The sequence below is a fragment of the Glandiceps talaboti genome, chromosome 16, assembly GCF_964340395.1.
Source record: "Glandiceps talaboti chromosome 16, keGlaTala1.1, whole genome shotgun sequence".
NCBI classification, from domain to species: domain Eukaryota; kingdom Metazoa; phylum Hemichordata; class Enteropneusta; family Spengelidae; genus Glandiceps; species Glandiceps talaboti.
Genome location: NC_135564.1, coordinates 9,407,895 through 9,423,258, shown reverse-complemented (window position 1 = coordinate 9,423,258; position 15,364 = coordinate 9,407,895). Strand labels below are relative to the sequence as shown.

At 36.0% G+C, this 15,364-nt stretch overlaps 1 protein-coding gene across 1 annotated transcript; it reads left to right on the top strand.

Annotated features, from left to right (window-relative positions):
- Nucleotides 1-1,823: 1,823 nt before the first annotated feature.
- Nucleotides 1,824-10,008, top strand: LOC144447758 (sialate:O-sulfotransferase 1-like). Its single transcript, XM_078137842.1, has 3 exons — nucleotides 1,824-1,893; nucleotides 8,603-8,794; nucleotides 9,644-10,008. Exons 1-3 carry the CDS (start codon nucleotides 1,824-1,826, stop codon nucleotides 10,006-10,008), a joined length of 627 nt encoding a protein of 208 aa, XP_077993968.1.
- The last annotated feature ends 5,356 nt before the right edge of the window (nucleotides 10,009-15,364 follow it).

Below are 15,364 nucleotides of genomic sequence, written 5' to 3'. Positions count from 1 at the left end.
GTCGTTTCAGAATGGGAAGACTATGTCGCCAGACAGATTCGACGCTGGCATGAGTTACCCAGATGTTGGCTTACGCAAAATAGGTGGCGTATTTTAGTGGTTTACTACGAGGACTTAAAGAAGGATACGATGTCCAATGTCGAACGTATGATGTCATTTCTCAACCTTACTTTTACAGCAGAAAGACGTCGGTGCGTTGAGGAGAACATGGAAGGCAATAATCATCGGAAACCAGCCATCATTAGTACAGGGACTAGCTTTGATCCCTTCACGACTCGTTTACGTGAACTGGTCGATGATTACATTCAAAAGACAAACCAAATTCTGAAAGAACATGGTCATAGTCGTATACGTCCTGCATCCAAAATATCTTAAGATATTTTCATTTTGTGTTCATTTCATGTATTCAACAAGTAATATTAGAATAAATAAAATCTGAACAACATAACAATGTTTATAAATCTGTATTTTAGTTAGGGTTGGTTATACACCAGGGTCTAATAAATATGGACTGTTTTCTCGTGAGTTCCATTATCGCTATCATTCATATACTTGTTTATTTAACACTGCATATTTCAGGATATGTCTAAGATGCAACCTATTTCAAGATATCTTTCACCGGTTAACACTGCTACAACCACACACAAACTGCATATTTACACCAAGAGAGAAAGATCGCACTTTCTTGCTACATTTTTTTCCTAATGAAATAAACTATTAAACGTACTGCACGTAGACACAGACTTGCGGCCCGGACGCCAATATTTTGACGGTTGTATTAGATGCCTACATATGGTAGTACTTTAGTTCCTTTAATTTCAACAACATATAGCAAGGAACGGTGTTCATTCAATCTTACTATCTTATAGTATAGCATGTGCAGTGTCTAGTTGGCTTATGTGTGGATGTGTCAAACCACAGAGTATGTGTTACTTTTCTGAGGTCAAACAGAGCCGGTGAATGGTAACTATGTACAAAGGGTTGCATTCCCTTCCATGCGTAAAAATGTGTCATATTTAGACTAGAAACATGTTTTGTATGTGTTCCTATGAATGTTCTTTTGTTCAACGATAACAAAGCAGTATTAAATTTTGGGAAGCAGGGGAGAGAGAGAGAGAGAGAGAGAGAGAGAGAGAGAGAGAGAGAGAGAGAGAGAGAGAGAGAGAGAGAGAGAGAGAGAGAGAGAGAGAGAGAGAGACAGAGAGAGAGACAGAGACAGAGACAGAGACAGAGAGAGACAGAGACAGAGACAGAGAGAGACAGAGAGAGAGAGAGAATATATATATATATATATATATATATATATATATATATATATATATATATATATATATATATATATATATATATATATATATGATTTGATTTGATGTACAGGTGGTAGTATACAAAGTCGGCCTTACTTCCAATCCCAAAGTAAAATGCAAGCAAGCGACGTTTCGGTGCGTTAAGCACACCTTCTTCAAGCCATGAAACAAACACACGAATGTTTGCAAATTAACTACGTATGTCCGAACAAAAGGAAAACACAGTCATGTGACCAAAGGGAGATGTAGAATAAATAAAAAGGTAAATAGAAAACATAGTTAGTGTCGTATGCCAGATAGTTCATAGTCATTAAGTCCGTGGGGATGTAGGGTTCCAGCTCTATTAATCCATAGACTTTGTAATTGTTTAGTACTGCGTGTCTGTATCAAAACCTCGAATAAGGCATATAGTATTGTAGCTGTGAGAGTGTTGACTTGTACATCATGTCCCGGTGTCCGGAAATGCGGTACTCCATATGGAGACCCGTCTGTTTTGTTTCTCCTGATAGTGGAACGATGGCCGTTAAGGCGTTTGTGGAATGGTTGTGTAGTTATCCCGATATACTGTATGTTGCATACCCGGCAGGTGAGTGCGAAAATTACATAATTTACTGAATTTTCAGTTCACGTCATCTTTGATGGGGAATGTTCTACCAATGTGAGTGGCTTTGAATACGTTGGTGTGTTGTAAAATTGTAATATGTAAATTGTCTATGTAGCGTTAATCAGTACTCAATACATAATGTCTATAGAGTGTGAATAATACAGTATCTAGCGAGATACACAGGTCACAACAGCATGAAAAACTGTAACAGCTCTTGTGTATCTTGCTTGATACTGTTATATATATATATATATATATATATATATATATATATATATATATATATATATATATATATATATATATATATATATTGAGAGTAATTTTTCCAGAAAGTATAATATGGAAAACATTACATAAATCTCTAAAATATATATATATATGTAACTTGTGTTATAAACTCAAGCTGAGTTTGATTGAGTGTGTATGGTCATACGAACCAGCAACTTGTTAAGTTTTTTTTAATGTGATATAAGAGAGAGACTTAGTGAACGTTGGCATTAAATTTGCATATTAAATTTGCCTCATAACAAGAAAAATATATAAATGCAGTGAAATCACCTAGTACTGGCCACCACTTCATTATACTCTAAAGTTCACAATGTACACTCTCATTGAAATTAGCAATTCTTTGTATCGTAATAGACAATTTCTCCTACAGACATAGGTACATTTTACCTTTGTCAACTCTTGACAATGCATCTGCAATTGTATTATCTTTACCTTTAATGTGGCGATTTTTTTTTAATTTTACTAGTGGAGCATTAATGTCCGTCTCAGCAATCGTTGATTCTTGCTTTTCATTTTATGTATACATATTAATGTATTGTGATCAGTGAATTCCTGGATAAGTTGCAACATCACGCTCAAGTACACATCAATGTGTTATAAAGCTAATATCAAAGCCAAACATTTTCGACAGTAGAGTAGTTTTTCTGATGCCAGTCGAATATTCTTGAAAACTAGCAAATAGGGTGGTCAACACTTCCTATGCTCCGTTGCATCAACACTGCCCTCTATACCCATATCACTGGCATTACATCAACTGATCTGATAATTTAAAATACCTGAGCTGAAAGAGCTGGTGAACTAGTAAGTATGACCATACACTATACGAAAAGTCATATTTGACCATTATCTTTCCACCGGGGTAAATCTTGGGCAGAGGATGTGTAAATGTGGGTAGTATGAGACGAAGTACCACCTTTGACTTAATTTACCCCCGGTGATCTCTCACCTGGGGGTTGTAGACAGTCAAAAGTGGTACTTCGTCTCGTACTACCCCTGGACAGAGATGGTGGTTAGGTGCGTCTCACCTAGGGTAAAGGTTGGGTAAAGGAGGGTAAATTTGACTTTTCGTATAGTGATATGACCTTTGACAAATGCATCTGGAAATTTCCAGACCATATAAACTCTTCAACAAATCAGTCACAGAATTAGCAATAATTGCAAAATTTCGACAATACCGTCGGTAGTTTCCGACCATACCGGGAAATCTCAGCAATCTCAGCAACTCTTTCTTAAAATCGTAATGAAAATATTTCTCATTGCACAACACATTATCAAGCAAGACACACGTGTGTTAGCGGTTACACACACTGACACAAACACACACACACACACACACACACACACACACACACACAAATATATATATATATATACGTACAACTCAACTGAAACAATACTTAATTGGAAGATGTACACTACATAACTGAAGCAGTGTGTGGCAAATAATTCAGTGAAAATCCTCCCGTGAAATTTGAATATTTCGCATATACCATAATATTACAAACGGACAGGTACAGTTATAAACCGGTACCCTTGTCAAATTTCTTCAAATAAAAAATAAAACATTTTAAAATCACTCCAAATTTTGCTATATTCAAGTTTTTTGCTGATCCTTTTGAAATATAAATTTTGGATTTCTTCATCATATTTTCAAGGAAATCATTTTTTAATTTTTTATTAGAGTTTCAGGTTATCATTATAGATAATGCTTCTAGCTAAGAATAACTCACATCAATAGTTTAATACACCCTACATTAAACTGATGACGCTCAATACATATGTACGTGTACCAGATGTCACTTTATATAAACCATAATTGTTTGATGTCATATCTAACAAACTATTTTGATTAAACGCTGAATTTAAATAAATTAGTATAAATATAATCCTAATTCTAGTCAGCCTTCTCGCTGTATGAGATTTTGCAAATATGTAGACATTCTTAATATATGTATATCAGTGACAGATTGTGTATTACAGAAAGAAAGTAAACAATACCAACATATGTTATTTACTTTAGTTATAATTATCAGAGGGTGCAAAGTACAACACTGCATATGTGTATCGTTATTGTAATTGCGAGTGTACCATTTCATACCAATCCATCGTACTGCAATGGTTCACATTTTGAAAGTGTCCTTTGTCGCAACTCTTTTTGTGACCCTTGGTTGTTTAGTGATTGTATTCAACTTGTCTTCTCGTCAAATGGTTGTGTTTTATAATCCAGCAAGACCTTATTACTGGAATAACGCTGTGAACATTACCGAGAAATGTAAGTTGGTCTTGAATAGTGACTAAAGTCGTATTGCTAGTAGTTTTGCTTAACCTTGTTTTCTTTTTGTTACGTTTAAAATAGCATTTACATTATAAAATGATTGACAGATATGTTGAGCTCGTTAATTGCAATCGATGAATTTTACTGGTAGAATTGTTTTACTACTAATTAGGGACCGGTCAGTTTCTTCGTCCTGGCGGGGGGGGGGTCCTGTGGATTGGGAGGGGGGGTCACTCTGTTTTTGAAATTGACAGTAAGGGGGTCATGCTGTTTTCAGAATTGTGGATGGGGGGAGGTATTGTGTTTTGGAATGTGATGGAAGAAAAAAACTCCTTTTTCTACAATGGCATATAGCCTTGTCTGAAATGTGGTACATGTCAATATTTGTTCTTCTCCCTGTTTCTTACATGAATCCTTTAATATTACTTATTAGTTCAAGCATAACTATAAATATACATATACATGTATTACCTAGTTACCACATCACATGGACCCCCACATGAGGTGGACATATCCCAGTCTCAAGTTCTTCCCCTCTTACTGCCAAGATGCTATCAAAGTATATTTCAAAAGTATTTCAACCCTGTGTAGTTGCTAGCGCTTTTTACATGTTGATGTTGTCTTGTAAAGCTTGAAAATTATTGTCTGAAAAGGTCTGAATAGGCTCAAAATTGACTTTTCAGAGTAAAAAACCACTAGGACTTCTAGGGGGACACCCCCTAGGACCATGAGGTGTACACATCCCAGTCTCAAGTTCTTCCCCTACCTCTTACTGTCAAGATGCTATCAAACTTAATATTTCAAAAATATTTTTCTTTTTACATGTTGTTGCTGTCTTGTAAAGCTTGGAAATTATTGTCTGAAAGGGCCTGAATAGTCTCAAAATTGACTTTTCAGAGTAAAAAACCTCCAGGGCTTCCAGGGGGAGACCCCCATAGAACCCCCCATAAGAGATATACATATTCCCTGCCCAAGCTTTCCTATAGCTGTCACTGCCAAGATGCTATTAAACTCCTTTTGGACTATATTTACCTTGTGTAGTCAATAATTATAATTATGATAGTACTAACCCGGGATCTTATAAAGTAGATGCAAGACAGTCAAGCAGTCCACACTGAGTCACGATCAAAAAATACCTGTCATGTCAATATTATATATAAGGGGGGGGGGTCATCATGTTTTAGAATTAAGTGATGGGGGGTCAGCCTGTTTTTGGTTTTACAGATAGGGGGGGGTAGTGACTTTTTGTCAGCCCAATTTAAGAATCCACCGCAACCCCCAGGCTGAAGAAACTGACCGGTCCTTAAATCTAAGGTACGCTAGTCATGATCAGGTGACATTTCATCCACGTGAATAGCACGCACAACACCTACCCTCGCGCGTATAGACACCCCTACAGAATGTCAGAACTTACACATTTCAAATTGTTGTACTGAAGTGCAATTAGCCAATCTCCGATCCAAACAGAGCATGTACCGTTTATGTTTACTTGTACCAGCTATATTCTGTTGTGAGCCATCTATTCTAAATTTCAAAGCATTCGAATTCGAACATACAATGAAAAGAAGAACGCGCAGATTGCGTTTGCGTTAGTTGCTGTCCCCACGTACCATACGCATTTAATCAGTTCCCCACTTACATTTCATTAAACAGTGCAATTCAGAGTTGTTTCAGTTTATGGATGTACTAAAGTATTTTTAAAGTTATGAGTCGGAATTCGAACAGAATAGGCTTGACAGAAAAACGAAGAATCATGAAACAGGTACCGACGTTAAAAATGAAATCGTGAAGATCTGTCTGAAAAGGAAGGACGAAATTATTACCATTATTATTATTATTATTATTATTATTATTATTATTATTATTATTATTATTATTATTATTATTATTATTCAAAAGTATGGCCATGAGTGTACAACCGACGTTGTACAAATCGGCCTCTTAAACACCCGTTATATACACGTACCATCTGTTACAATTGTTAGCAAACATTGACCAATCACGTATAAGCACACATGGTAATTACACTTGACAAATGTATTCGCATACCGAACAGATATCAATTATCTGCTAATCTTAAAACGCAGAGAATCACTAAATTTCTGAAGAATTGCTTTCCTTCACAAGTGTCCTAGTGCCCAAGACCAGATTGTTCGTTTTAGTTATACTACAGTATCCTGCAAATGTCAGGGTGATCAAGACTAGATTATTTGTGGTTTGATTCATGGATCACTTTTATCAATTGAATGATACTACATTACTTTAATCGATAATTATTCATACTGAATTACAAATGACACAATTCAGGCGGCAAATACAAAGCATTTCCATTATCATACACCTGAAAAGGGCCATGTTTAAACTTTCGCTGTTACTTTAAGTTTGTTCAAGAAATAACAACAACAAAAACAACAACAACAACAACAACTACTACTACTACTACTACTACTACTACATTCTTAGTTAAATTAAAGAAAAAAAGGGGTCATCGTACTTTTTTTAAAAGTAATTAGTAGTGAAATTCATCCCCGAAGATCATTCAGTGTTACGTTTACATGTCCCTTTCAGTTTCTTTTCATTTTAGGACATATTATCCATTGTCAACTTTATATCTCTGTTCTAACTTCAGGTACTGGGCATAACATTTATATAGCATTGCTAGCAAGTCAAACAACACAAGGATGTGTTTTCCATAATATCTACCTATATACCACCCACCTACATACCCGTGTGCCTGTCTGACAACCTACAGACTAACATATAGACTAGCATACAGACATACAGCCGGGTATGCTCACATACATACATACATACATACATACATACATACATACATACATACATACATACATACATACACATACATACATCCATCCATCCATACATACATCCAAACATACATACATACATACATACATACATACATACATACATACACACACACACAAACACACACACACACATACTCATGCACTCTCTCACACTCACTCACTCACTCACTCCCTCACTCATGGGTGATAACATATGGTGCTTGATAGCTATTTCACCAATTTCATACTAAAAGTAATAATGCGTATGACGTTCTGTTCAATCTTTACTTATTATTGAAATGCCTGATATATAATGTATAATTTCTATGAAGTTTTATTATTTTCAATATGGATCTTAAATTTTCAGTGAACTGCTCGGTAAATTTTGCCAACTGGAGCAAAGAGACCAGACCCCTGGTAGGCTTAGCGAGTTTTCCCGGATCTGGAAATACTTGGACTAGACATCTGTTGGAGACTGCTTCAGGAATTTACACAGGAATTATAAACAGAAAAGTGACAGTTCCCTTTAAAGGAAAAGGTGTGTAGTGGTTGTTTGTTGTGCGCATTTGTGTCTACCTTTGTTCGCTATGATGAAATGCATCGCTATAATTTTCAAGCCGATACTTGGAATCCATTATGTACATAGCCAGAATACATACATTATAGTGATACGATAAATTCGTTCAATGAACAATGCACTTGCTGTCAAATGGGGAGAGGGGGGGGGGGGCATATACAACAACATACCAGTTGTAACTGTTGTACATTGTTGTCTACATCTTGTGAAACATATAACCCGCAATCCCCCATAACTCCACCATATTCAAATGTGTTTTAAACAGGATAAGGACTTGATGCCCCTTTATGTTTTAGAATTGCGTAAATATTTGAATATCATTAGGGGAGCAAAGACGAGACTGGCTTTTTTCTTAGCTGAATTGCTTTACCTGTAATTCAGGACCCAGGAAAGTCGACGTAACAATCTTGCATCGCGTAATCTCTCTCAAATTTCTTAACTCTACACTGGGGTGATACATTGGGGGAGATAAACAATGGTGGGAGGTTTACTCTTCATGAAAAAATGACCACATAATACTATAGCTAAATGTAATAATTACAATTGTTTATTTCAAAAAAATTAATATAAAGAATAAGTGCAATAAAGGGGACAGGGTTCCATGTTCCCTTAACATCAATGAAATGCAGCTAAGGTAAGATCAGTCTTCCCTATGCCCCCTCCCCCTTATGATCATAGAATTAACCATGCTCGATTAAGCCTGTCAATAACCTCATATATATTTTCCCACAACAATAGGTTTTCGAGGAAAATATGCGGATTACCGTAAAGGCAATAACGTTGTCGTCAAAACGCATAACTGTAACAACAATGAGTTTTCATCTGCAATTTTGCTTATTCGAAATCCCTACAATGCGCTAATAGCAGAATACAGAAGACGACTAGTTGGTCATCAGTCACAATATCCACTGCGAAACATTACAGGGGAAAGTAAGTGTAAACTGTCTTGAACTTCCTCATGTCTACAGCAGTATCATGTAGCATGTCAACTGGAATGATGCGGAATGAGCAACATGTTAGACGTCAAATGAACTGTTCTTGATTTGGAAGAAAGAGTAAAGATGACCACCAAATTTGACATTAAGCAAATGTTATATATTATCTAAGAACTAATTAAGATCACATTTATAATCATGAAAAAAATGAATAAACGGACGAAAAAAGTTTTTGTAGATTGCATTATGATTCAGAATGAGAGGTTCCTAAACTTCAATTTTCGTTCTCTGTCAAGTATCTCATACCACATACCATATACTATATTACTGACGATCAAGCAATATCACATGAGCTCAATAAAGGAACTTCGTTACTTTAGGCCAAAATCCCCTTCTCCTCCCCCTAAACGAACGTTCACATGTGCGACATCGACTCTTTCATATTACGTCACCATCATGAAAACTGTAGTGGTCACATAACTACGATTGATGCAATGTGAGAACATATAGTAAACACATTAAAATATTAGCAAATCACAGTCACTGTGCACCACGTGAGCAGTACATCTTAATAACTGGCAACTTATCAACTCTCAATACAATGTAATAAATACAGAACCTGTTATCGTTGAAGGTGTAAGAGTTTTCTAAATTTGTTTAGAAGTGCCAAATGACGTTCAGCAATTACCCTGACGCCAGACCCCATTCCCTACTCAGTAAACGAGCGATGTTCGTTTATTGAGCTTGTGTGACATTGTGTGATCTTTCCTTAGCAAGTTCAGATTTTAGTCACTGGTGTCACTTTTGATAGTGGATGCCAGAATATTTTTCCTTATCATTTCAGAATGGGAAGACTATGTTGCCAGAGAGATTCGACACTGGCATGAGTTACCAAAATGTTGGCTTTCGCAAAAAAGGTGGCGTATTTTAGTGGTTTACTACGAGGACTTGAAGAAGGATACGATGTCCAATGTCGAACGTATGATGTCATTTCTCAACCTTACTTTTACAGCAGAAAGGCGCCAGTGCATTGAGGAGAACATGGAAGGCAATAATCATCGGCCACCAGCCATCACTAGTGCAGGGACTAGGTTTGATCCCTTCACGACTCGTTTACGTGAACTGGTCGATGATTACATTCAAAAGACAAACCAATTTCTGAAAGAACATGGTCATAGTCGTATACGTCGTGCATCCAAAATATCTTAAGATATTTTCATTTTGTGTTCATTTCATGTATTCAACAAGTAATATTAGAATAAATAAAATCTGAACAACATAACAATGTTTATTAATCTGTATTTCCGTTAGGGTTGGTTATACACCAGGGTCTAATAAATATGGACTGTTTTCTCGTGAGTTCCATTATCGCTATCATTCATATACTTGTTTATTTAACACTGCATATTTCAGGATATGTCTAAGATACAACCCGTTTCAATTTACCGTTCACTGGCTAACACTGCTACAACCGCGCACAAACCAATTAGAAACTGCATTTTTACGCCGAATTATCATTGTTAAACTTTCGCGTCCAAAAACAAATTTCGTGTTGACATCACATCGGAGAGGCCCTCTTTCAAACTGTGTACTTGTTTAGTAATGTCACTGTTTAGGACGAAAGTGTTAATCGATAGCAATTGGGGCTATGTAAATTCTGCTAAATATTCGACCTAAACGCGCGATATATGACCTGAAGGCGCCCCCAACGATGACCTTTAAGTGTTTCTTACGTTTCTTCAAGAGTCATTGCATGTGAGATATTCATTTCTTTTTTCTCTTATTACCATTTATTTATTGTTGCTCAATCTTCTCTTTTCCGACCACAAGTTTTATGGACAATACTAATTGAAACAGGACATACTACTTGATTTATTCAATATTGCACTTCAATGGACACATTTGAGAAGAATTACTATGTAAGGGAAATTGGGGTGATGTATATATGCACAAAATTATTTGTGTACTGGGGAATAGGATGGTGTATCTTAGAATACTTTGTCGATATGATATACAAAATACACATTTTAAAAATATAAACAACTTTATTAAATCTCATCTCATACAATTAGAAATTATGGTCATGTACACATCTCTTTACTTTAAATATTGCTCCATAATGCAATGTTTTTGAAAAACATGCTTTAGTAAATATATACTTATTTTTAGGACATTTTTATTTTCTAAGCAACTCTATTCCTTCCTTCATCAGAATTCCAATCAATAATATACATATGATCTGCACTCTTTGTACTCATTCAGTTCCTCATCATCTCATACAAATATCATCATTATCTACTTCATCAATATCACATACACTTTCACAATCATATCTGGTATATTAACAGTTTCTGCATCTCCTCTGATAGTCTCTAGTCTTGCACATGTATTCTGTGTATACACCTGAACTGAATATCACAAGGCCCTTGTTATTCACCTTTCATTTGCAACAATATAATCAATATTTTCTTTCTTAATTATCCCATACATATACTAATTCTTGATTGTCAAAATTCCATCCTTAACTTGCCAATAGCTGCAGAGTAACAGCGCCTACCTGTGCCCATTTTACTTCATGAATATGAAAATAAATGTGTTGTTCTACGTTGGTACTGAACTGGAATCAAGGAGTCTTGTCAAAGTTAGAACACAGAAAAAACATTCTAACAATAAGGTTCTTTCCTGAGAAACATATACAGGTTAGCAGATCTTAAAATCCAGCTTCTAAATGTATCTTCATCAGTGTTTATATAATAGTTTTGTCAAGGTATGCCAATATCCTAGGAATAGTATCACAGGATGGTTCAGCCCATACTTTAAGTTGGTGACCCTTGAACACCCCAAGGGTCCTCTGTAGAACTGATTCGCATCACTATTATCAAGTTCAACTTTATTTGGTGAAGCACTAATTTCCTGAATTTATACTCTGCTGGAAAAAGAATCAAGTTTCTCCATGGTCTGATTTAGACTATTGTCTTATTGTTTACTCCTGTGTATTCTACATAGGCAACACCTAAACATTGTTCTAAACCTGTATTAAAGTTATCATGTCCAACAATATAATATCACTACCTACAAACCCTATAACTGCTGCTAGGCTGAATGTATGTGACATATTCTCCATACTATTACAGACTTTGATTGATATGGCTCCACTTCACATGGATAACTGCAGCCACAACACCTAGCTAACATACAATGCAAGGGTAAGTACACTCACTATATATACTAGGGTAACTGCAGTAACTAATACAGTACCGTAGCCTGCGGGGGGGGGGGACAAGGGGGCAGCTGCCCCCCCCCCCTGAGATTTTGAAAAAAAGAAAGAAAAAAGCTACTTTTTGAATACATAGCGATGATATTAAAATCGTTATTTACGTGACGATTTCTAGCCTCATGGTTAATATGTATTTTATATCGTAGCAAATTAAAAGAAATTTGCGCGGGAAAGTAAAAAAGAAGTGCGCACATGCACTGTGCATTTTCTGCGAGTAACAGTAGTCTTGAAAGTCTCCTTCATTTGAAGATAGCAAGTCGCAATTATCATGTCAGCGAGTGAAACTCAAAAAAAAGACGGAACAGTCGTTCATAGTGAGGTTGCCTGCTATGCTACATGCAGTGACTCGTGACTCTGAAGATGCGCTCGATCTCATTAACATCTTGTTCCTTATATTAAAACATTTCATGCTGATAACACGGCAGATCTCTTTTTTTGGAATATTTGGTGGCCCTGAAAAACTATTAAACTAGGTACGCAGTTTAAGATCCACAATTTGAAGATATTTCTTTCAATAATTGTGTTCGACCTTGTCTTTGGTTAAAATGTTGTTTGATATAATTATCTCATTGCACACTGACACTAGCGTTATTCCGCAATTCATTTTGAAGCGACAATTTGCTATGGAAAGAATGGCCCTGAATTTGTAAACAGAGCTGTACCTTCGACATCATGTCATTTCTCAACCTTACTTTTACAGCAGAAAGGCGTCGGTGCGTTGAGGAGAACACGGAAGGCAATTATCATCGGAAACCAGCCATCCCTAGTGCAGGGACTATGTTTGATCCCTTCATGACTCGTTTACGTGAACTGGTCGATGATTACATTCAAAAGACAAACCAAATTCTGAAAGAACATGGTCATAGTTGTAAACTGATTCAACATAATTTGGTCGATAATACCTCTATACTATTTTCATACTTATGCACATCTCAGACCATATTTTGTGGTCTGAGTACACATATCGTTGTCTATTACCATTCCATTGTCTTTGCATGTATAACAGTATTAGTGTTATTGTGTTTGTCTGTCATGATCTGCATGCTGCAGCTGGGTATAATATTCGAAAACAAACGACTTCATATTTTAGTCACCCGAAATATAGTATACATATTTTGATCATTAAAACGCAAATCTAAACATCACAAGGGCTGATGTAACTCCCTCTCTTCACTACCTAACTTGGAAGACGGAGGGAAACGAATAAATAGTTAACTGCATAGTATATTATTTCAAAAAATATTCACTCCAAGACTATACAAAACTTTCTTGTCTGACGTCATGCATTCTGGGCAGAAATGGTGTGCAACTAAAAAAATTACAACTCATTGTGCGCCACCAACGTCTAGAAAGATATTTTAAATATTTACTGATTTCCAAGGATCATAACTTTGATTCGAGAATAAACACAACTCAAGTAATTTTGAGTGGCAAGATCAAAACAGCATTTTGTCATGATCATTCTGTCACCACATGGAACTTCTTATTGATAGCTTACTGATTGAATGTTAGAGATAACCCGAGATAACTAGATAATTGCTTTTTATTTTGTCAGTCAACTATAGACTAGTTTACATGTATGTATCTCTTTATTTTAATATTCTGCCGACCATAGCTCTGATAGAGATGTTAAATACATTAAATTTCAAATTTTCAAATTAATGTACATATCACCATGGAATACTAGACGGAATCTTATAAGAGTGTGATTCTAAAGATAAGTATCCTCTACGTACGGCTCCCATACGGATAAGTGCCGGCCGGGTATATTGTTTGAACCGAAAAGAATTGCTATTGAAATTAAACTTCTTATCTGACTCAGACACAAACATTTCGATAATCATTTTGGTAAATTAAACTTTTTCACCGTTAATGGCGCTTCACCAAATGTTACGGAAAGCATCATGTAAGAACAAATAACAAGACTTTGACTGTTGTATCTCATACTATCGCATCACAGCGCCAGCGACGTGGGCATTCTAGCTAACGGATCACTAATTCATTTGATACACATCTGTCCCCTAATTCGTAACTATGTCTTGTGCAAATGACTCATTAAGATCACAAACTACATTAAGAAAATCTTTATTTATGCAAATGACTCATTAATTAATGCATATCTACGGATTAAATCAACCAGTTCTTGTGATTTACTATACGTATATCAAATAAAACCAAATACTATGTGTTCCGTTGCTATGGGGCGTGGTCGTGGTTGTTACGCATATTTCAGTTTAAGTTTTAAAAGTTATTTATTTATTGTAAACCAACCCATGTATTTTGCTTGTTGCTATGCATATGGGATTATAGTCGCCTTACCACTTTACTGGTCGAATTTTGTTGGTGTGTAGTTTTATAACACATAACGTATACATAGAGAGTATCAGCTTTCTATTGAGTTGATCATTCTCGCAAACCAGAGTTGTTACTTCTTCCGGGACACTGCGTCATTCAGCATTATCACACCTTCGAGAGGGAGAATCGAATCACATGACAGACTATTGCCCGTGCGGTGGATATTGCCCTCGGCTTGGGCATCATCAAAATTTTGGTAAAAGAGTACAAACCCTTGTGCAGGCACTAAATTGTGATATTGCCCTCGCTGGCATATATCATCTATAATACTTTTTTGTTTACTTACCTGATTATACCCCACTCAGACCTTTTTGAAAACCCTTTGAGTTGAGTTTGTTGATTTAACCCGTCCAGTTTTCATTTGTTTTTTGTACTTTAAATGTTTGTTTATTTACATGTAGTGGATTTTCCTTTGAATTGTAGATGCCAAATTTGCTTACAATAAAAACGAAAATGTGGAAGTATTTCCACCGAAGTTCAATATCAAAGTAAGATTAAGTGTACAAATGTATTTACATAATGTACGTAGGTAGGCCCCGGGGGGGGGGGGGGCTTATTTGGTAAGGTACACCATGTGTTTGTGGAAAGAAATGTTCAGTTTCTCAAATGAAGGTTGTTTTGCATGCATGTCATTTCATGTCAATAACATACATTCTCTAGAGAACTATATACCTAGTTTACTCTTTATTTATTTATTATTTTTATTTCTGATTCTGGTATTGTCACGAACGCATATACAACCCTTGTATAGCGACTGTGTATTAGTTATGTTAATAACAAGTCGTGCATTAACATTGCGTTGTCAGGAACGAAGATGGTGTGACGAACAGTTAATAACACCGTGCAGGGTTTACTGTCCAAGTCTTGCTCAATATCTTTCGGTGCGCGGTGTAAGTCTATGAACTAAACCTTTTTCCAAAACGTTCCTGTTAA

Bases quoted from the DNA above. Each gene is read 5' to 3' on its own strand.
- LOC144447758 (XM_078137842.1), top strand. From the start codon at position 1,824: ATGGCCGTTAAGGCGTTTGTGGAATGGTTGTGTAGTTATCCCGATATA. The intron at 1,894-8,602 runs GTGAGTGCGAAA...CCACAACAATAG, and splicing joins GTATGTTGCATACCCGGCAG to GTTTTCGAGGAAAATATGCG. The intron at 8,795-9,643 runs GTAAGTGTAAAC...TTATCATTTCAG, and splicing joins GCGAAACATTACAGGGGAAA to AATGGGAAGACTATGTTGCC.